This window comes from Platalea leucorodia (assembly GCF_965183815.1).
Source record: "Platalea leucorodia genome assembly, chromosome: 11".
In the NCBI taxonomy this organism is placed as follows: domain Eukaryota; kingdom Metazoa; phylum Chordata; class Aves; order Pelecaniformes; family Threskiornithidae; genus Platalea; species Platalea leucorodia.
This window is the reverse complement of record NC_138833.1, coordinates 16,580,035-16,595,924: the sequence shown is the minus strand read 5'-3', so window position 1 is coordinate 16,595,924 and position 15,890 is coordinate 16,580,035. Positions and strand designations below refer to the sequence as shown.

At 46.3% G+C, this 15,890-nt stretch overlaps 1 protein-coding gene across 3 annotated transcripts in view; it reads left to right on the top strand.

The window, feature by feature from the left end:
• NR3C1 (nuclear receptor subfamily 3 group C member 1) overlaps positions 1-8,373 on the top strand; it is a 74,334-nt gene extending 65,961 nt beyond the window's left edge. For 2 of the 3 annotated variants that reach the window (XM_082324490.1, XM_082324489.1), the window contains 2 exons: positions 2,905-3,062; positions 4,009-8,373. In XM_082324490.1, the coding sequence (XP_082180616.1) occupies positions 2,905-3,062; positions 4,009-4,161 (311 nt within the window). In that variant the 3' untranslated portion in view covers positions 4,162-8,373. Of the gene's footprint in view, positions 1-2,885; positions 3,063-4,008 lie in introns of those variants that run through there. The other variant, XM_082324491.1, reaches the window with a different exon arrangement.
• Positions 8,374-15,890: the final 7,517 nt, after the last annotated feature.

The following is a 15,890-nucleotide window of genomic DNA, read 5'->3' as shown; positions in this document are numbered from 1 at the left end:
CAAGACTTTGCAACTCCCAACAGAGGCCTAACTCAGAATTGCAATTTAAAATTCTTCAAAAATACATCATAAACTGGCTGAGTAGTTCAGAATCCAAAGAAATGGGGAAAGCTATGACTTCATGCCCATGAAATACTTAAAAAAAAAAAAAACAAAAAAAACCAAACAAAAAAACCACAAACAAACAAAAAAACAAACAAACAAAAAAAAAAAACCCACAACCCAGCCACCCCCCGTGAGGAAGCTCTGATCCAGTGAAGCAGGTTTCCCCAAAAAAAGTTATCAAACTCCCCCAGAAGTTATTCAAAATTGTTAAACACAGCTGCAGCTTTTTGCATTTGCATCTAAAAAGTATATGGTGGATTTACGATAGATATCATAAGATAGATTTATATAATGTACTACATGATGTTTTTTATGTCTTTCGATAGGATATGTGGTAGTTAAAACAAGTCACAGCTTAGTAAAATTCTGTTGTCTGTACTGCGTGAAAGGTCAAAGTACGGTGTCAAAATAGTCCTTTTAGAATACACAGAAATACACTGAGACATTACACAAATAACTTCTACAATGTTGTTTTTACCCTGTATTCATACTCATTGGTACCTAGTGGCTTTTTTCTCCTCGTGCGCAGTAGGGCTGTAGCCACCTGAGGAAGCTGAGCTGTAACCCCGGCTCCGTTGCAATCCAGGGACTCTCAGTAGTAAAGAGCCCGTGTGCGTGTGTGCTGTGAGTAGGCGTGAGTTGCGCACCTCGCCTTGCACTGCTCCGTCTGTCTGAGCAGTTAAAGCGTGTGCCTGTCTGTCCTGGGGAAATCCCGTCCCGCAGCCGTCAGGCCGATACCCGCGGTCCCACAGGACTGGGAAAGCTGCGCCTGAGGCAGCGGCTGTAGCTTTCCTGGAGCCTTTGCTGCTTCTGCTTGAGAGAAGATTATTTTTGTTTTAAGGTAGTGACAGGTATGCCAGTGTGCTTTAAAAGTATCAGTAAGAGCAGCAATGCAAGATTTTTCAGCATAGTACTTCCACATGATGAAAAGTAAATATTCTTAAAAGTTTAAACAGTTCATTACACAGAGGACTCAAACATTCCTTATCGTTAATATTTCCAGTGAATAATAGCATTAATTCTTATAAACAAATGAGAACGTGGTAGCTTTGGGCTTTTCCCAAATGAAGGCAGGAGGATCTTGTAACCCAGCGCTGTGCGTGCTGCAGAGCCCTGGGTGAGGAGTGTGGGCAGGAGAGGTGTCGGGTGCTGGACGCTGCCATGACCAGCTCCTCCCCGCTCTGCCGGGCAAGTCAACTCGGCGGCCTGGCAGGGGCGGCCCAGCCTCGCCTGCCAAGCCCAGAACTGGGACAAGGGCTCTTTTCAGAGGAAACTTTCGGCTCCACGCTGCCGTGGGCTTTGTAGGAACTTGAAACTTCCCCGAAACTGCAGATTTAAAGCAGTTTCTGAAATCTCTCCCGAAACTTTCTCAAGTGTTTTGGACGTGGTGTAGGCCAACTTTCCTTACAGGAATTGGAAATTTCCTTAAAGGAATTTCCATGGCAGAAATGGCAAAGAGGCAGCACTCGTAGAATTAAGCCTATTCACGAGTGAAGTATGGCAAGCACTGGCGTTAACTAGCAGAAGGCCTCTTTGTTGTATTTACAGTGAAAGACAATACATGTTCACATTTCTTTTCGAGCACATACATTGTGTAAGTGGTACATTGTGGAACATCTGAAAATTAAATAGCTGAAATTTGTATAGCTTTTTAATCCATGACTTCACAATTTTAATTTATTGTGTTTCTATGCAAGTTTTCCAAGAGAAGAGGAAGAGGAGGAGGAGTAAAACAGGAATCCCACGCAGCTCTAGACACGTAGCTCACACATAGATGTAGCTCCCAGACCTTTTCCATTTAAATTATTGAAGCAACAGTTGACATGTTGTCATCTCCTGTGTAAACGAGGCAGACAAGATACTTCAGCATTTCACGGATGCTGACAGTATAATGAGGGCTGGATTTTTTAGGAAGGGAGTGTGCTTTAGTGGCCTCTTTCCTCTCTTGCTTTCAGTTGGCTTTGTCTCAGCTCTCTCTCTTCTCTATCTTCAGCTCTTTCCATTCACTTCACCAAGGTAATCAAAGGCTTCAAATCAAGCATCTTAAGGGTCACTGGAGTCCATATGCTTGATTTGTCCTGATTTGTGTACTAGTCCTTGACCTTTAGAAGGACCATCCTAGTAGGAGAACATAGGCACAGGAACTTAACATGGATTTGAGTCTGAATATGGGCCTTGGTCCTCACGCGTTGGATTTCGTACCCACAGCTCCTCGTCCAGCCGGCGCTATCTCAGTGTCCCTATTCCAGGAAGCTCTGCCCAAGACCCAAGTCCTCCCTGGCTTGGGCAGTCAGTTTGTTGTCCAGTCTCTGTTACTGCCTTGCGTGGACACGTTATTTGATCCATGTCAGGAGGGTTGGAACTAGATGATCTTTCAAGGTCCCTCCCGAGCCAAGCCATCCTGTGATCCTACCCTCGCTCTTCCCTCAGCACACAGAATTTTTATGGAATCTTTCCGATGTCACGTTTCCCCAGACATTGAGAACATGGGAGCTCCAGCCCTGGTGGTTCTTCATCAAGGCACTTCCAGGGCTTAGTGGGTTTGCCTCCATGGTCCGGTTCCCTTCCCTCTATTTCTTGTTGGGTTACCTTTGGGTATTTTTATTTTGCCAGCAGTCCTATGCTATTTGTTGAATGATTCATCCATTTCAGTTGCCGCTCTCTTTCCTTGTCTCTCAACTTCATTAAGTCCAAGTCCTCCTTCTTTTGGTCATTTTTGTGTAACTAATGTAAGAGAACTTAAATAATGACACAATTCATAGATGTGTAATATCTTAAAGGTTCGTATCAATGTTACAGTTCCTAAGGAAGGCCTGAAGAGTCAATCTTTGTTTGAAGAAATCCGTATGACGTACATTAAAGAGCTGGGAAAGGCCATAGTGAAAAGAGAAGGGAACTCAAGTCAGAACTGGCAGCGATTTTATCAACTGACTAAACTGTTGGACTCTATGCATGATGTAAGTTCTTAAATGAATGCTGTAGGCATTCCAGATAAATAAGTTTGGGGATATGACAGTAATATCTCTCCTTTTTTTTCTTTAAAGGGACTGGGGGGGGGGGGGGGGGGGGGCAGTCATTGCTCCCCTACTGTCTAAATAAAATCTAATTGAAAGAGGTAAACATGGTGCTTTCAGACTACTTTTGCAGTGGACTGCACAGCAATTAATTTTATAATTGATATAACTTTTGGTCTCTTTAGTTTTTAAAAATGATGTTGCTTTGAAATGGAGGAACTCTGAAATTGTAAATGATTTAGCAGTAGTAGCAGAGATGTGAAGTTTAAAAACAGTATTGTCTCAGAGACAAACTATTCAAGAATCTATGGAATTGTTTGAAAATGCGTTAAAATAATGCATCACTGCTATTTTTAGTATTAGTAGTGGTCTAATTTTGCAAGGAATTTCGGAATTCAGGCTTTTTTGCCATCTCCTTTTGCGGTGTGTACTCTAAATTGTGCATATAGTACAAAGTAGTCCAAGTAGTGTTTAAGCTGGATAAGGCAAGGGAAACTTTGAGACCTCAAAATTATTTTTTTTCTTTTTAGTGTACCAAGCACCTGGAAAGATCTTATTAAGCTTATCCATATGTATGTTATTTATATGCTAGAATGGGAATTGATACAAACTCTCCTCAGTATTTGTAAAGACCTTGCATGATCTGTTCCCTTGTTTCATATTAGAATGCCATTTGCAAGAGTTACTAATTAAAATGAGGATAACCGTGCATGTCAGCCCTGCGTCGCAAGTATTATCGGAGCGGGGTGTGAGGCGTACTTAGGGTAGCTGGCAAACCAGACACCACGCTGGCCTGTGCTGCAAGAAGTTATGAATAAGGAGGAATGTAGGTTCATAGTTCTTCTGTATGTGTTCGTGTGAAAGTAATTCTTTGCTTTATCACTTGTAGGTGGTTGAAAATCTTCTGAGCTTTTGCTTCCAGACATTTTTGGATAAATCCATGAGTATTGAGTTCCCAGAAATGTTGGCAGAAATCATCAGCAATCAGATACCAAAATATTCAAATGGAAATATCAAGAAGCTCTTATTTCATCAGAAGTGACTGCCTTAATACAAAAGGGTTGCCTTAAGAAAACGTCAAATGATAGCTTTTTTTTTTGTAAAGAAGAAACCTACCGGACTTGTTAATTTTGTCCTTGCAGCGGTGTTTCTTTTGTAATTATGCACTACATGTGGTTTACAGAGGGCCAAGATTTAGGCTATAGAAGCAGCGTATTTCTCACATTTGGTAAAAAATTGGGGAGAAAGGAAAATAAACCTTATTTGTCACAAATTCTGTATCTCCCCTCGTGCAACATCCATGGATGCATCAAAACCACCGGAGACAAGATCTGAGGCTGTGTTATGAACATTCTGCTAATTAATTTCTGCAGTTGGCTGGAGACAATTTTCTAGGCTTTTTTTTTTTTTTTTTTTTTTTTTTTTTTTTTTTTTTAGTAAAGTGTTTTGGAATTTTTTTTTTTAAAGTTAAGGTAGCATTTTGGTTTATGCATGTAACCTGAAGAAAGTTTACAAGTGTATATCAGAAAAGGGAAGTTGTGCCTTTTATAGCTATTACTGTCTGGTTTTAGCAATTTCCTTTATATACCGTGAACTAGGCTTGTTCATTTTTTCTTACATAATTTTTTTGTAATACTTCAAGATGCCTATTGTACAGCTGGTTTTTTAAGGTGGGGCAGCTCGTAGCTTTCCTAAATGACCTCTAGACATTAATCCTTGAGTATATTCATGTGAAAATGGGTTGGGCTTTTCTAACCTAATAGCTTTCAACTGTCAAAGTGACCATAAAAATTTGGCATTTTTTAAGGGCCAGGGTGGGTGAGAGAACACTCTCAAATCTAATTTAAATAGATGCGAATGAAACAAATACTTTTGGTATATGTGCAAAAGTGTTGGATATGCAGATTCATAGAAAATTAACCCAGTCCTAGCTGGATGTAAATGAGCAGGTTATTTTATATATTGAAAAAAAAAAAAGCCTGATTTTTGCATATAATGCAACAGCCATAACTATAAGAGTCATGGGCTGCATTGATGCCAAGAAGATCAGTCCTGACTGCCCATCAGGAAATTTTCAGGAAAATATGCATAGCTTAAGAAAAGTTTACTTCTATGTGGAGAAACTCACATTTTCTATACACTTAAATCTATCATCATACAAGTATATATGGAGAAATACCATTGACTTAAGAGGCAGACATGTAATTATGCCCAGTGGTTTGGTTTTGTTCTGTTTTCTTGTATCGATTCTAGAACTCTCTTCTTCGGTGAGGTGTTCACCGTCACGCAGGCGGTAGAGCAGAGCAGCTGCGCTGGCGGACTGTAACTCTGGATATACAGGCTCCAAACTCGTGTGGTTAGAGACCCATTTTCACATCTCCACCTCTCGCTGCCTGGCTCATCCTCTTTCCTGGAGAGCAGGAAAGCTCCGCTACTGATTTCGTGGTCTTAGAGTCGTATGTCAGACTTTCTGTCTTTGTAAGGCTGCATCCCTTCATATCGAATTACTAGTGTGCCATAAAATTACCATAGGTCTTGTGAATTTCTCCTTGTTGCCATTGATAACTATATTTTAAAACGTTTAGAAGCTGTAGTAGCCTTTTCTACGTGCACCTTAACGATTTTCTGTATCTCAAAATTTAAATATTTACTAAGCCACTCTAAAATTTGATTTTTACTCAAAGTGGCCAGATTATTTGTGTAATAGAAATGAGAAAGATCATCTGATAAAATACAAAACCTAATATATTTTTATATTTAGTTATAGTTTCAAATATGTATAATCGGTATATTCGCTGATCTGAGAAAAGAAGGGAAGGGCTACTGCAGCTTTAAAAGCAATTTATTAAATGATTGTAAAATAGCTTGTATAGTGTATAATAAGGATGATTTTTAGATGACAGATTGCTTTATCATGATACATGTAATTATATTTTTTGTAGGGGTCACAAATGTGCTGAATGGTAACCCGTACAAGTTGTGGTTTGTCTGGAGGTAGTACTGAAGGCATCGGTGTTTAGTATCCAAAGAAGTACTCTGTTTAGAAAGGAAAACCTGTGTTCAGTGGGTGTTTTTAGGGTTGATTTTATGTTTATCAAATCACTGTGTAAAAATTCAAGTTGGAGCTTGGATGGAATACTCCTATCTGTATGGTTGGTTACCATTCGCGATTCATGGCTAAATCAGACCTCCGCTGCAAAAAATGTAGGTCGGAAAGATGCGTGTGTGCGCATGCGTACATGCACCTCTGAACATATGGGGTTAATTTCATATACAGCCTCGCATACCACAGCAAAAACAGCTTGAAAAATTTGGCAATAATACGCATACAGGTACCAGCAATATGTAAATATAGAGCATAGGTTGTTCACAATACACTAGTACATTTCTATTGTTCAGCAAAAGTTTGTTTCCAGGTGAAATAGGAAACTAAATTTTCATCCTTTCTTAAATCTCTTTTTGAATGTTATATCTATGAAAAGAAGATACTATATTCAGTACTTTGGAGTAAAACATCATCTTTAATAAAAAAGAAGTAATCATTCTCTTCTCTTTGAATGATCTGTAAAGAATATGCACATTTTGTAGCAGTTAAGGTAGGGTTCAGTATTTTAATTATAACTTTCAACCCAACTCAATGAAAATATTCACGCGACCCGTTTGAGATACAGATAGGAGTTTCATACCGTTTGGTTTCAGGTGGGGTCTTCAGTTAAAAGGAAAACTGTTCTTATTTTAGAGAATGTTTTTAAAAATTGCATCCCCAGATGCCTCAATTTGAGCTCGTGTGAAAGAGCGAGTGTGTGCGTGCGTGAGCCGGTGTGCATGCACGTGTGCAAGCGTTTCTGCATTTGTATACACAAAGACAAAACTTTTGTTTGCCAGCAGAGAAGTTAACTCCAGTGAACACGAACAAATTATCACCTTGAGCGAACTGATAACATAGGAGAAGAGAGGCTCTCTACCCCCGTTTTGTCTGTATGCCTGTATATTCACTTTTAGTTTATGGATTTAAGGAAAAACAAAAAAAAGGAAACTGTGATGTTAGAAGAAAGCAATCGTCCTGTACGTGCTGTTAAGTTTTAAACTTCACAATTAAAAATACGTAGTGCTTTAGTGAGCAGTGAGAAGTCCATGTTCTGTGTATCCGTAGTCCGTGTAGCAGTGGGTAGTATCTGCACTCTGGATAAAGCAGGGAGAATTCTGACTTCGTCTCTTCAGTGCCTTATCACAAAGTGCATGCATCCGACCGAGGGACGGCCGCCGCCGGCAGCTCAGGACACGCGCGTGCTGCGTGGCGGCACTTGCACACGACGAACGCTAGGAATGGCCTTACATAGGAGAAGCCAGGGAGCGGGGATGGAGAGGGAGCTGCTGTCGGTCTCGCACAGCCCGGGCATCGCCCCAAGCCACAGCGACAGAAGCGGAGGTGTCTTGAGGAGCTTTGCAACTGGAAAGGAGGGGAGAGGGAGGGAGGGGGCTGGGAATAGGTGCCAATTGAAGCCGAAGAACGACCTCGCCATTTTCGCAGAAAAAGGTAGAAAACAGGAGGAAGTGCCTGGATGAACGTCAGCGAAATCCTGTTTCCCGTAGTCGAACTTCAGCGAGTGAGGACTTCAGGGTCATACCTTGAGGGAGACTTTTAAAAGATTGTATGTATTATATACTAGTTAAGCTCTATCCTTAGTCCAGTCTGCAACCAGGTGTTGCTGAGCCATCGATGTTACATAGGAACCAAATTTTCAGGAAAGGATTAGGGCCTCTAAAACAGCAAGAGGCACTCGTTTTCTGATGAAAGGCTGTGTGTATGAAAATATCCCCCACCTCCAAACTAACTCGCGTAAGAGCATAGAGTCAGCGATGTGTCATTATTCTATTTTGTATATTAAACAAAAAAGATATATACTGGGGACAAATCCTATATCATACCGGTGTATGGCATTATTAAAAAAAATCATTATTTTTATCACAGTAATTTTAAACAGCATAAAAAAATTAAACCAGTGACTCCTGTTTAAAAATAAAAGTTGTAGTTTTTTATTCATGCTGAATAATTCTGTAGTAACAAGTCTGTAGTTTTCACCTACTCAGTGAAATGTTGGACTGTAAAAGCTTGTGTGGAATTGTTGAACATTTATTTTTTCATTTAAATTTGCTGTTCTGGTAATACAAAGCCACACATCTGTACAGAAGTTGCAGTAAATGTGAGCCATTTACAGCAATGCCGAATAATGGACAGAAACCATATAATAAAATTCTGCTTTTTTCATTAAATGGCTCCAAAATGCTTTCGTAGAGTTTTTGCTGCGTACCTGGAACGGATTGGTTCTGACAACGGAGTCGGTTCATTTGTGTTGTTTTCATTATTCACCTCATTTGCAAAAATTATTTCTACTAAAGCTAATTGCTGCTGTAGTTAACTTCTAGAGTGGGAGAATTTCTGATAATTACGTTCAGATTAACAATTTAATTGAAAATCATTACGTGCATTTCCCGAACCTTGCTGGATTTGCCGTTGCATTCATAATGTCCGTTTTCTGGAGGGGAATCTGTACCACGGCTTCCTAATCAAATCAAAAGCAGGTCTGTGCATCTGAGCAAATTGACTTGTGCAGACAGCAGAGAGAGAGGTGCAAAGCTGTCAGGACAATTAAACAAAGAAAAACAGCACAAAGCGTATTTAGAAAAAAAAAATTAGAATCGATTTAAAATTTACTTACTTATTGCGCTGTTTCTTAACCATTTGATACTTGGCAGAATGTTGATAAAGCTCTTTACCAAGGCTGCCAAAAAGTAAGTGCTAGAAGGGAAATACAAAGCATTGAGCGTTCACCTTGTAAATCTCCGTCTTTGCCGTGCCTGTCTGCCCTCGTACCTGGGTAGGCGTAAGGGCGACTCGTGGAGCGGCCTCAGCGTGCATCGCAGCAGGAGGAGGAGGGCAGCACTGGGGGGTCGGCGTTGGCCCCCTGCCCGCGGGGACGGCGGCTGGTCCCCCATCCCTCCCGGGGGGCTGCGGTCGCTGGGGCGGTCGGGGGGCTGGCCGCCCGCGCTGGGCTGTCCCTCGGTTGCCTTTAAACCCTGCCTTTGGAGATGGGGGGCTTCAGATGGTGTTAGCTGGGGGGCTTGGGGGGGTTGTGTGATTGCATGATGCGGGGGCGTCTGCACGGGGCGCTTCTCTGACCTGGGGAGCGCCGGGCTGTGCGGGAAGCAGAGCCCCGCGAGAGCCCTCCGACGCAGCGAGGGGCAGAGGGGCCGGGGAGGGGGTCTCGGGGGACAGGGCTGGGGCGCTGATCCCGGGAAGGGGGGCCGGGCTGTGGGAATACAGTCTAAGGGGTTAAACTCCCCTTGGGCAGTGGGATGGGACCCTGCCTAACAAGGCCGTAACTTTCCAAAAGCAGAATTTAACCGAACTTGTGAATAAGCATTTCCTAAATTAACAACACAGAAAAATACCTCTGTTTGGCTGTGGATGGGTGGTAAGGGCACCACACTCGGTGTTCAGAAAGTCTCACAGCCCCAGAACAAACAACACTGCCATAAAATTCCTTTTCTGCCATGTGACCATTTGAGTTTTTAAAAAGCAACATATCTTCAAAGCACCAGTAAATAAAACTGCTGATTTTTTTTTCCTTAACATTGCTCATGCCTTTACCCCCATTGAGTAGCAGGGTGAGATTCGTGCTATAATAAAATCGCATTTAATAGCAACATAAAATGCCAATTTCCCAGCAGGGAATGATTTCTTTGAATTGTTCACAATTAAAACAAAGGCTTACATAAATTTCACTGTGGTACTTTCCAAGCTAGGTGGCTGTACACTGGGGTCAGAGGCAATGCAAGATCAGGATTTATGATAACTACATTAATTCATGTAACAATTATGAAAAGATGCTTTAAGAAGATACGTCAGGTATTAAGATAAAATAACCGCTTTATGGGTACAGTACCAACTCACGCTCTCCAATACACTTCGTGGCAGAGTACATCAGTTACTAGATGTCCTCCCATTCCACCCAAAATCTGATTAGTCCTATCGCATTTACAAAATTATTTACATCAACAGCATCGGTGACACAAGTGGTACGTAAACCAGCGCCCATTTTGTTGGGGGGTTTCTGCGTCTCTCCTGGGCAGCCTGCCGTGTACCCTTCCCACGATGTCGGCCGTTGCCTGCAGCGCGTCCGACGGGGACGGGCGGCTCTCCTGCCCTCTCAGGGTGGGTTCGGTGTCTGCGGTGCTGGGCTGCAGGGAGACGGGCAGCCCCCCTCCCACGTGCCGCGTCATTTTGCAACCATTTCTTGGGCTCTATCTTCATTTTCCAGGAAATTCGGATGAAACCCAGCATGAGATTGAAATTTGTGATTTTTGTTTTGTTCATAAAATGATGGAATTTCAGACTGGTTTGGAAAAGATGCCATTAAATGCCATTTTTACAGTTTTGCCATTTAAGAGTTCCCAGCTCGAGCACTCTTGACTTCGTGTTTGCCTCTGGGACAGCCCACAATGGCTGGTTTATCCTTAGCCTTTCCCCTGCTTCAGCGTGAGTTTGCGTTGTACTCCAGGCACACGGACAGTTTTGCTACATAAAGCACAAATACTGGGATTTCACAAACAAAGACTCCTTGGCTGTACAGTGCTAGCTATCCCATCGCGGGCTCCAAGACGTTCCTAGTGCCGGTGCTCTTGCCGAGCTCCCGCTGGGGGACTGGCCTTGGAGGGTACCCAGGGCTCCTCAGGCTCAGGTTCTGCAGTGCTGCCGTAGGGGTCCCAACCATTTCACATCCATAAATCCAAGGTTTAGTCACTGCTGGCTCCTTCAGATCTGGCTGCCCCTCATTCTGGAGGTGCCTGTTTCTGCCGGTACCTGTGCCCCATCCCCTGGAACCAGGGAGCAGCTCGATGCTGTCCTCAGGCTCCCACCGTGCGCCCTGTCCTCCCCTTAGACCCAGCCCCAAGGGAGCCACACGCTAAGACCAGCCCAGGAGGAGGCCCCTGGGGCTCCCGGGCTGCCCTGGTGCCTCTGAACCTGCTGATCCCGCCGGCAGTGACGCGCTGGCCCCTCAGACCGCCTCCCATGCTGCGGGTGCGCGCTCCCCAAAGCCCAGGCTGGCTCCACCCGGCGTCCCGCTGGTCATCCACCCGCTGCCCTGACCCCAGCTCTCCCCTCCAGCTCTTCCAGCAGCGGGAGGTGACAACTGAAGCTTGAATGACTTACTGGCCACAGGATGGTGACTCCTTGCCAGAAGTGGCTCGCTGTGTCCAACCACAGTCGGGGGTCTCTCCTGATGCCCCTCGGCACTGTCCAGGCAGAGGAGCTGTGGGGCTGAGCTCCCGGGGACCAGCCCCCCTGCCTGCTCAGCCCCTGCCCGGCTCCTGCCCGTGGCCGTGCTGAGCCCCAGTGCCCCAGGACAAAGTGGCCTCATCGAGGCACCACGACCAAGCGCAGCCGAGATCTCTCACAAGCGCCTTGGGGGGCCTCGGCCGGGGCAGTTGCCAGGCAAAGCCGCGGAGCCGCAGCAGACCCAGACGGCCGCTCTCCCTCCGGGCCGTGCCCCGTGCGGGCGCCCAGCGGTCATAACCCACCGGGCACCCAGCGTTGGACCGCACGCCCCGCGAGGGCACCGGCCGGCTTCGCCGCCACAGCATCACACGTCAACAAGTTCGGTTCATTTCCTTCTCAAGATTACAGATAATTTCACTTATTAGTGGACCTGAAAATACTACATATAGTGCCTGTACATTTTAAAATAAAAAAGTCTAAATATTCAACTTGTCAAAGTGTGACTGGAGGAGCGGTAACTAGAGAAACCCTCTAAAGGAGATTAAAAGTTCGTTGATCTCAAATGCCCGAGCCCATGGAATAGCCGATAAAAACTTGCTCTGAAGCAAAACTGGAGGAGGGGTGATGGTGGTAAATATTCTTATTCAATACATCATAGGCTTGGCACAGCCCCAAAGCATAATTAAGGATATTCTCTGAGGTCACAACAGGGAATTTAAAGTTTAAAAAATAACAAGTAAGGGGAATCCTTCTAATCATAGGCTCTGTTGATTCAAGATCAAACCACATGAAAAGATTGAGGGGAAACTGCTGATGCAGCAGCTAATATGGCCACTAATTGCGTCGCTAATGCGCTGGGACAGGGGTTATACTTTCTGCTTGATGTGATACATGCCGAAAAAAGTGACCCATTGTGCCCAATTAAGTGAAGTGGGCATGGCTGGGAGCTGGCTTGCAGCGGACGGAGCTGCAACTGCAGGAGGAGCTGAGCAAGGGGGCCTTGGATCCCCTCCCAGCCTGCTGCCAAACGCAGCTTCTGCTCCCTCCGGCAGCTCAGAAAACCCATGCTTGCTTTTTTTGCTTTCCTAACACTTGCTGGGAGGTTTTTGGTTTTGGCTCGAGTAGGATGTTTCTTTGTTTTAAGAAGAATGAGTGTGAGCGGGCTGGGCAGCGGGCTGCTGTGGGACTGCTCGTCCCGTGCTGCCGCAGCAGCCCCTCGCCTCCCCGGCCAGGAGGCTCGGCCCTGCCCTGGGCGAAGCGTTCGCGCTGAGGAGCCACGGTGGGAAGGACTCGGGCCCGCAGGGATGGCGAACGCCGGCTCCGTACCATCCCCTGTGAAAGCCACACTGTGCTTGGGACGCCGGGGAGCAGGGCCAGCCCAGCTACCCCAGTGCCCCCCAAGGGGGTGACCCAGCGGGGCCAGGGCACCATTTCCAAACTCTTTTCAAGACTCCTTTTCTTTTCTTTTTTTCTTTTTTTTTCTTTTCTTTTCTTTTCTTTTCTTTTTTCTTTTCTTTTCTTTTCTTTTTTCTTTTCTTCTCTTTTCTTTTCTTTTTCTTTTCTTTTTCTTTTCTTTTTCTTTTCTTTTTCCTTTCCTTTCCTTTCCTTTCCTTTCCTTTCCTTTCCTTTCCTTTCCTTTCCTTTCCTTTCCTTTCCTTTCCTTTCCTTTCCTTTCCTTTCCTTTCCTTTCCTTTCCTTTCCTTCCCTTCCCTTCCCTTCCCTTCCCTTCCCTTCCCTTCCCTTCCCTTTCCCTTTCCCTTTCCCTTTCCCTTTCCCTTTCTTCTTTCCTTCTTCCTTTCTTTTTCCTCCCTTTTTTCCCCCCATCTTCTTTTTTTTTCTCTTCATGTTAATGAAGGAAGCCAAGTTGCACCCAACGCACAGCACTTCCCAGCCCTCCGTCTGCACGCAGCTGCCTCTTTCCTTTGCCTTTAGTCCCGACAACTTACAAATAATTGCGACGAGCCTGCTTTGCTCACAGATGGTGGCTGGGGGAGGACAAGGAGGGCAAGGACAGAGTCAGACTTGAGTGCTTTGCGGTCACAAGGCCTTCACACACAAGCATATGTGTGTGCATACATATATATATATATATATATGTATGTATATCTCATCATAGCTATATGCGTATTTATCTCATGACTGTCCCGCGGCTGCCCCCGTCCCATGCGGAGGGGCCGTGCACACCCGCCGCGCTGTGCCCCGGTGCCATCCGTCGCCCTGCAGCAGCAAGCGCTGCCGGAGCCCAGCTGCACACACGGGTGCCCGTACTTCAGCGCTGATAGTATTTGCAAGAGGGAGGGAGGAGAATTAAAAAAAAAAAAAGAAAAACAAACGCTGGCCTGAGGCACGATGAATCGAATCCCAGTAGTTATGAATAATGCATTAAATCCAGCAGAGCATTAACCATGCCGAAGGACGGCGAGGAGCCCCTCTGCTCTCTGCTGAGAGGGTGTTTTATGGAGGCATCGCGCTGCTCCTGCCGCAGGGAAGCGTCCCTGGTCACTGCCTGGGACAGGACGGGACACTGCGGGGGGACATGCAGGTAAAGGATAGGTACCAGCGACATCTCTTGTGCTATGGTTTCACTCCATCCTCTTACTGGTCACACTGTATAGCACACACTCCTGCTTGCTCAGCGTATGCGTGTATGTAAAATATTTATTACTAAAGTATAATATAAATAGCTTAAAGTTTTATGCAGCATATATACAGATTACATTATATACACCTCATCAGAAGGACTCTCTGTAGGTGCTTAGGGTTTGGTAGCTGGTCCGTGTATGGCCCCGGTCCCCCACCGCCCCGCACGCCCTGGCCCTGCTGCAGCCCCGCAGGTCCCCCGGGGACCCGAGGCGGAGGCCCCGGCCCCGCGCAGCCACCCTGTCCCCCAGCCTGGGACTGGCTTTCCAGTGGGAACAGCCATTGCCTCACTGCGAGACACCCGCGGTGAGCCCCAGGTGAATGCCGTGCATAGTTTGCTGTGCGTGCCTTTCTAATTAATTACCTCAGTAGAACTGTGCCATGTTAATTTGAAGATTACCGTGAACGGGCACTAAAAGCAACGCAGCCCCACTCAGATACAAACGCTGACAATAAAGCGGCTCGAAGCCGGGGGTGCCGGGGGTTCAGCGTCCAGTGAGTGCCTCCAGGAGGGGAAACAGCAGGTGGCTTTGTGCAGCGTAACCAAAGAGCCCCTTCTGCGAGGTATGGTAACCCATGGATTAGTCAAACACCTCCGAACGAGCTTCACCTCAGGAGACGAGCAAAAAGAAGGGGAAAAGCCAGCCCAAAGAGAAGTCTAACTTGCCAGCAGCTTTGCTGTCACACGCCAGCCCCGCAGAGCCGCCCACCGGCGGGCTGCCCCGGGAAATGCCACCGAACGTGCTCAGGTTTTGCTGCACTCTCCTGCTGTCGGAGACATCCCTTGGGAGCGGGTGTTAATCAGCCTCGCAGCTAATGAGACCGTGCACAAGGCGCCGAGTCCTTCAAACCCCCGTGCCCTGGCTGCTGCTGCGGGGAGCTGCCCGCTCCCTCCCGGCGGGGCACGGGCACCCCAGCTCCGGCTGGGGACTGGGGCAGCTGCGTGCGATGCCCAGGATGGTTGCACCGCCGAGAGCGAGGACAGGGCTCATCCTGGCTCCATCCCATCCCCTGAGCCCCGGCCGGGCTGGGCACCGACGGCTGCACCGCGCTGCTGCTGTGCAGGAAGCCACGCGTGTCCCCAGGGAGGCACCGGGAGCGCAGAGCAAACACCGGGCAAGCTTCACCCGCAGGGCTCGTGGCTGCCGGCGCTGTGAGGCCGCAGGCACGGAAGAGCTTCCCTGTCCCCCAGGAGCAACACAGCTGTGATCGCCCCGGCTGCGGGAGGCTGGGGACACGGACCGTCCCAGCGAGACGGACCGGGGTGAAGTCACTGATACAGTAATGCACTTGGAAAAACAGAGGCTGCCAAGGGAATCAGGAGCTCTGAAACCATAATATTTGTCCAATAAGCTATTAAGAAATATTATCTGCCTAAATAACATTCACAAACAGTTTGATAAATATTTTTCCCTTGCCAGAAGTACAGTGCTTTTGCCATTTCTCCTTACAGATGGCCTTATTAATGCTGTTCTACAAATGGTCGACTTGTGTTTTTCAAATTACTGAACTATCGGTCACTCTTTAATTGCAGCCGTGTCCGAACCACTGCCATCCACCGCACAGCAGGAGGGGTGCAGGCGGAGACGCATCTCTGCCACCAGATCCCGGAGGGCTGAGCCCGCTGTCCCCGTCCCCGCCGCGGCTGGCTGCCTCGGCCACCGGCCCCACCGCAGCCGTAGTTATGCTCCTGCAAGAAGCAATCCTAAATTTAAAACATTTAAAACATGAGCATTTTTTAATTCCTCATTTCTTTCATACTCTTTTTTCCCATTTTCACTTGCAGGTGGTACTTCTGTAGCCAAGCTGCAGAAGACCTGCACATGTTCCTACCACAAAGAAAAGAAGTA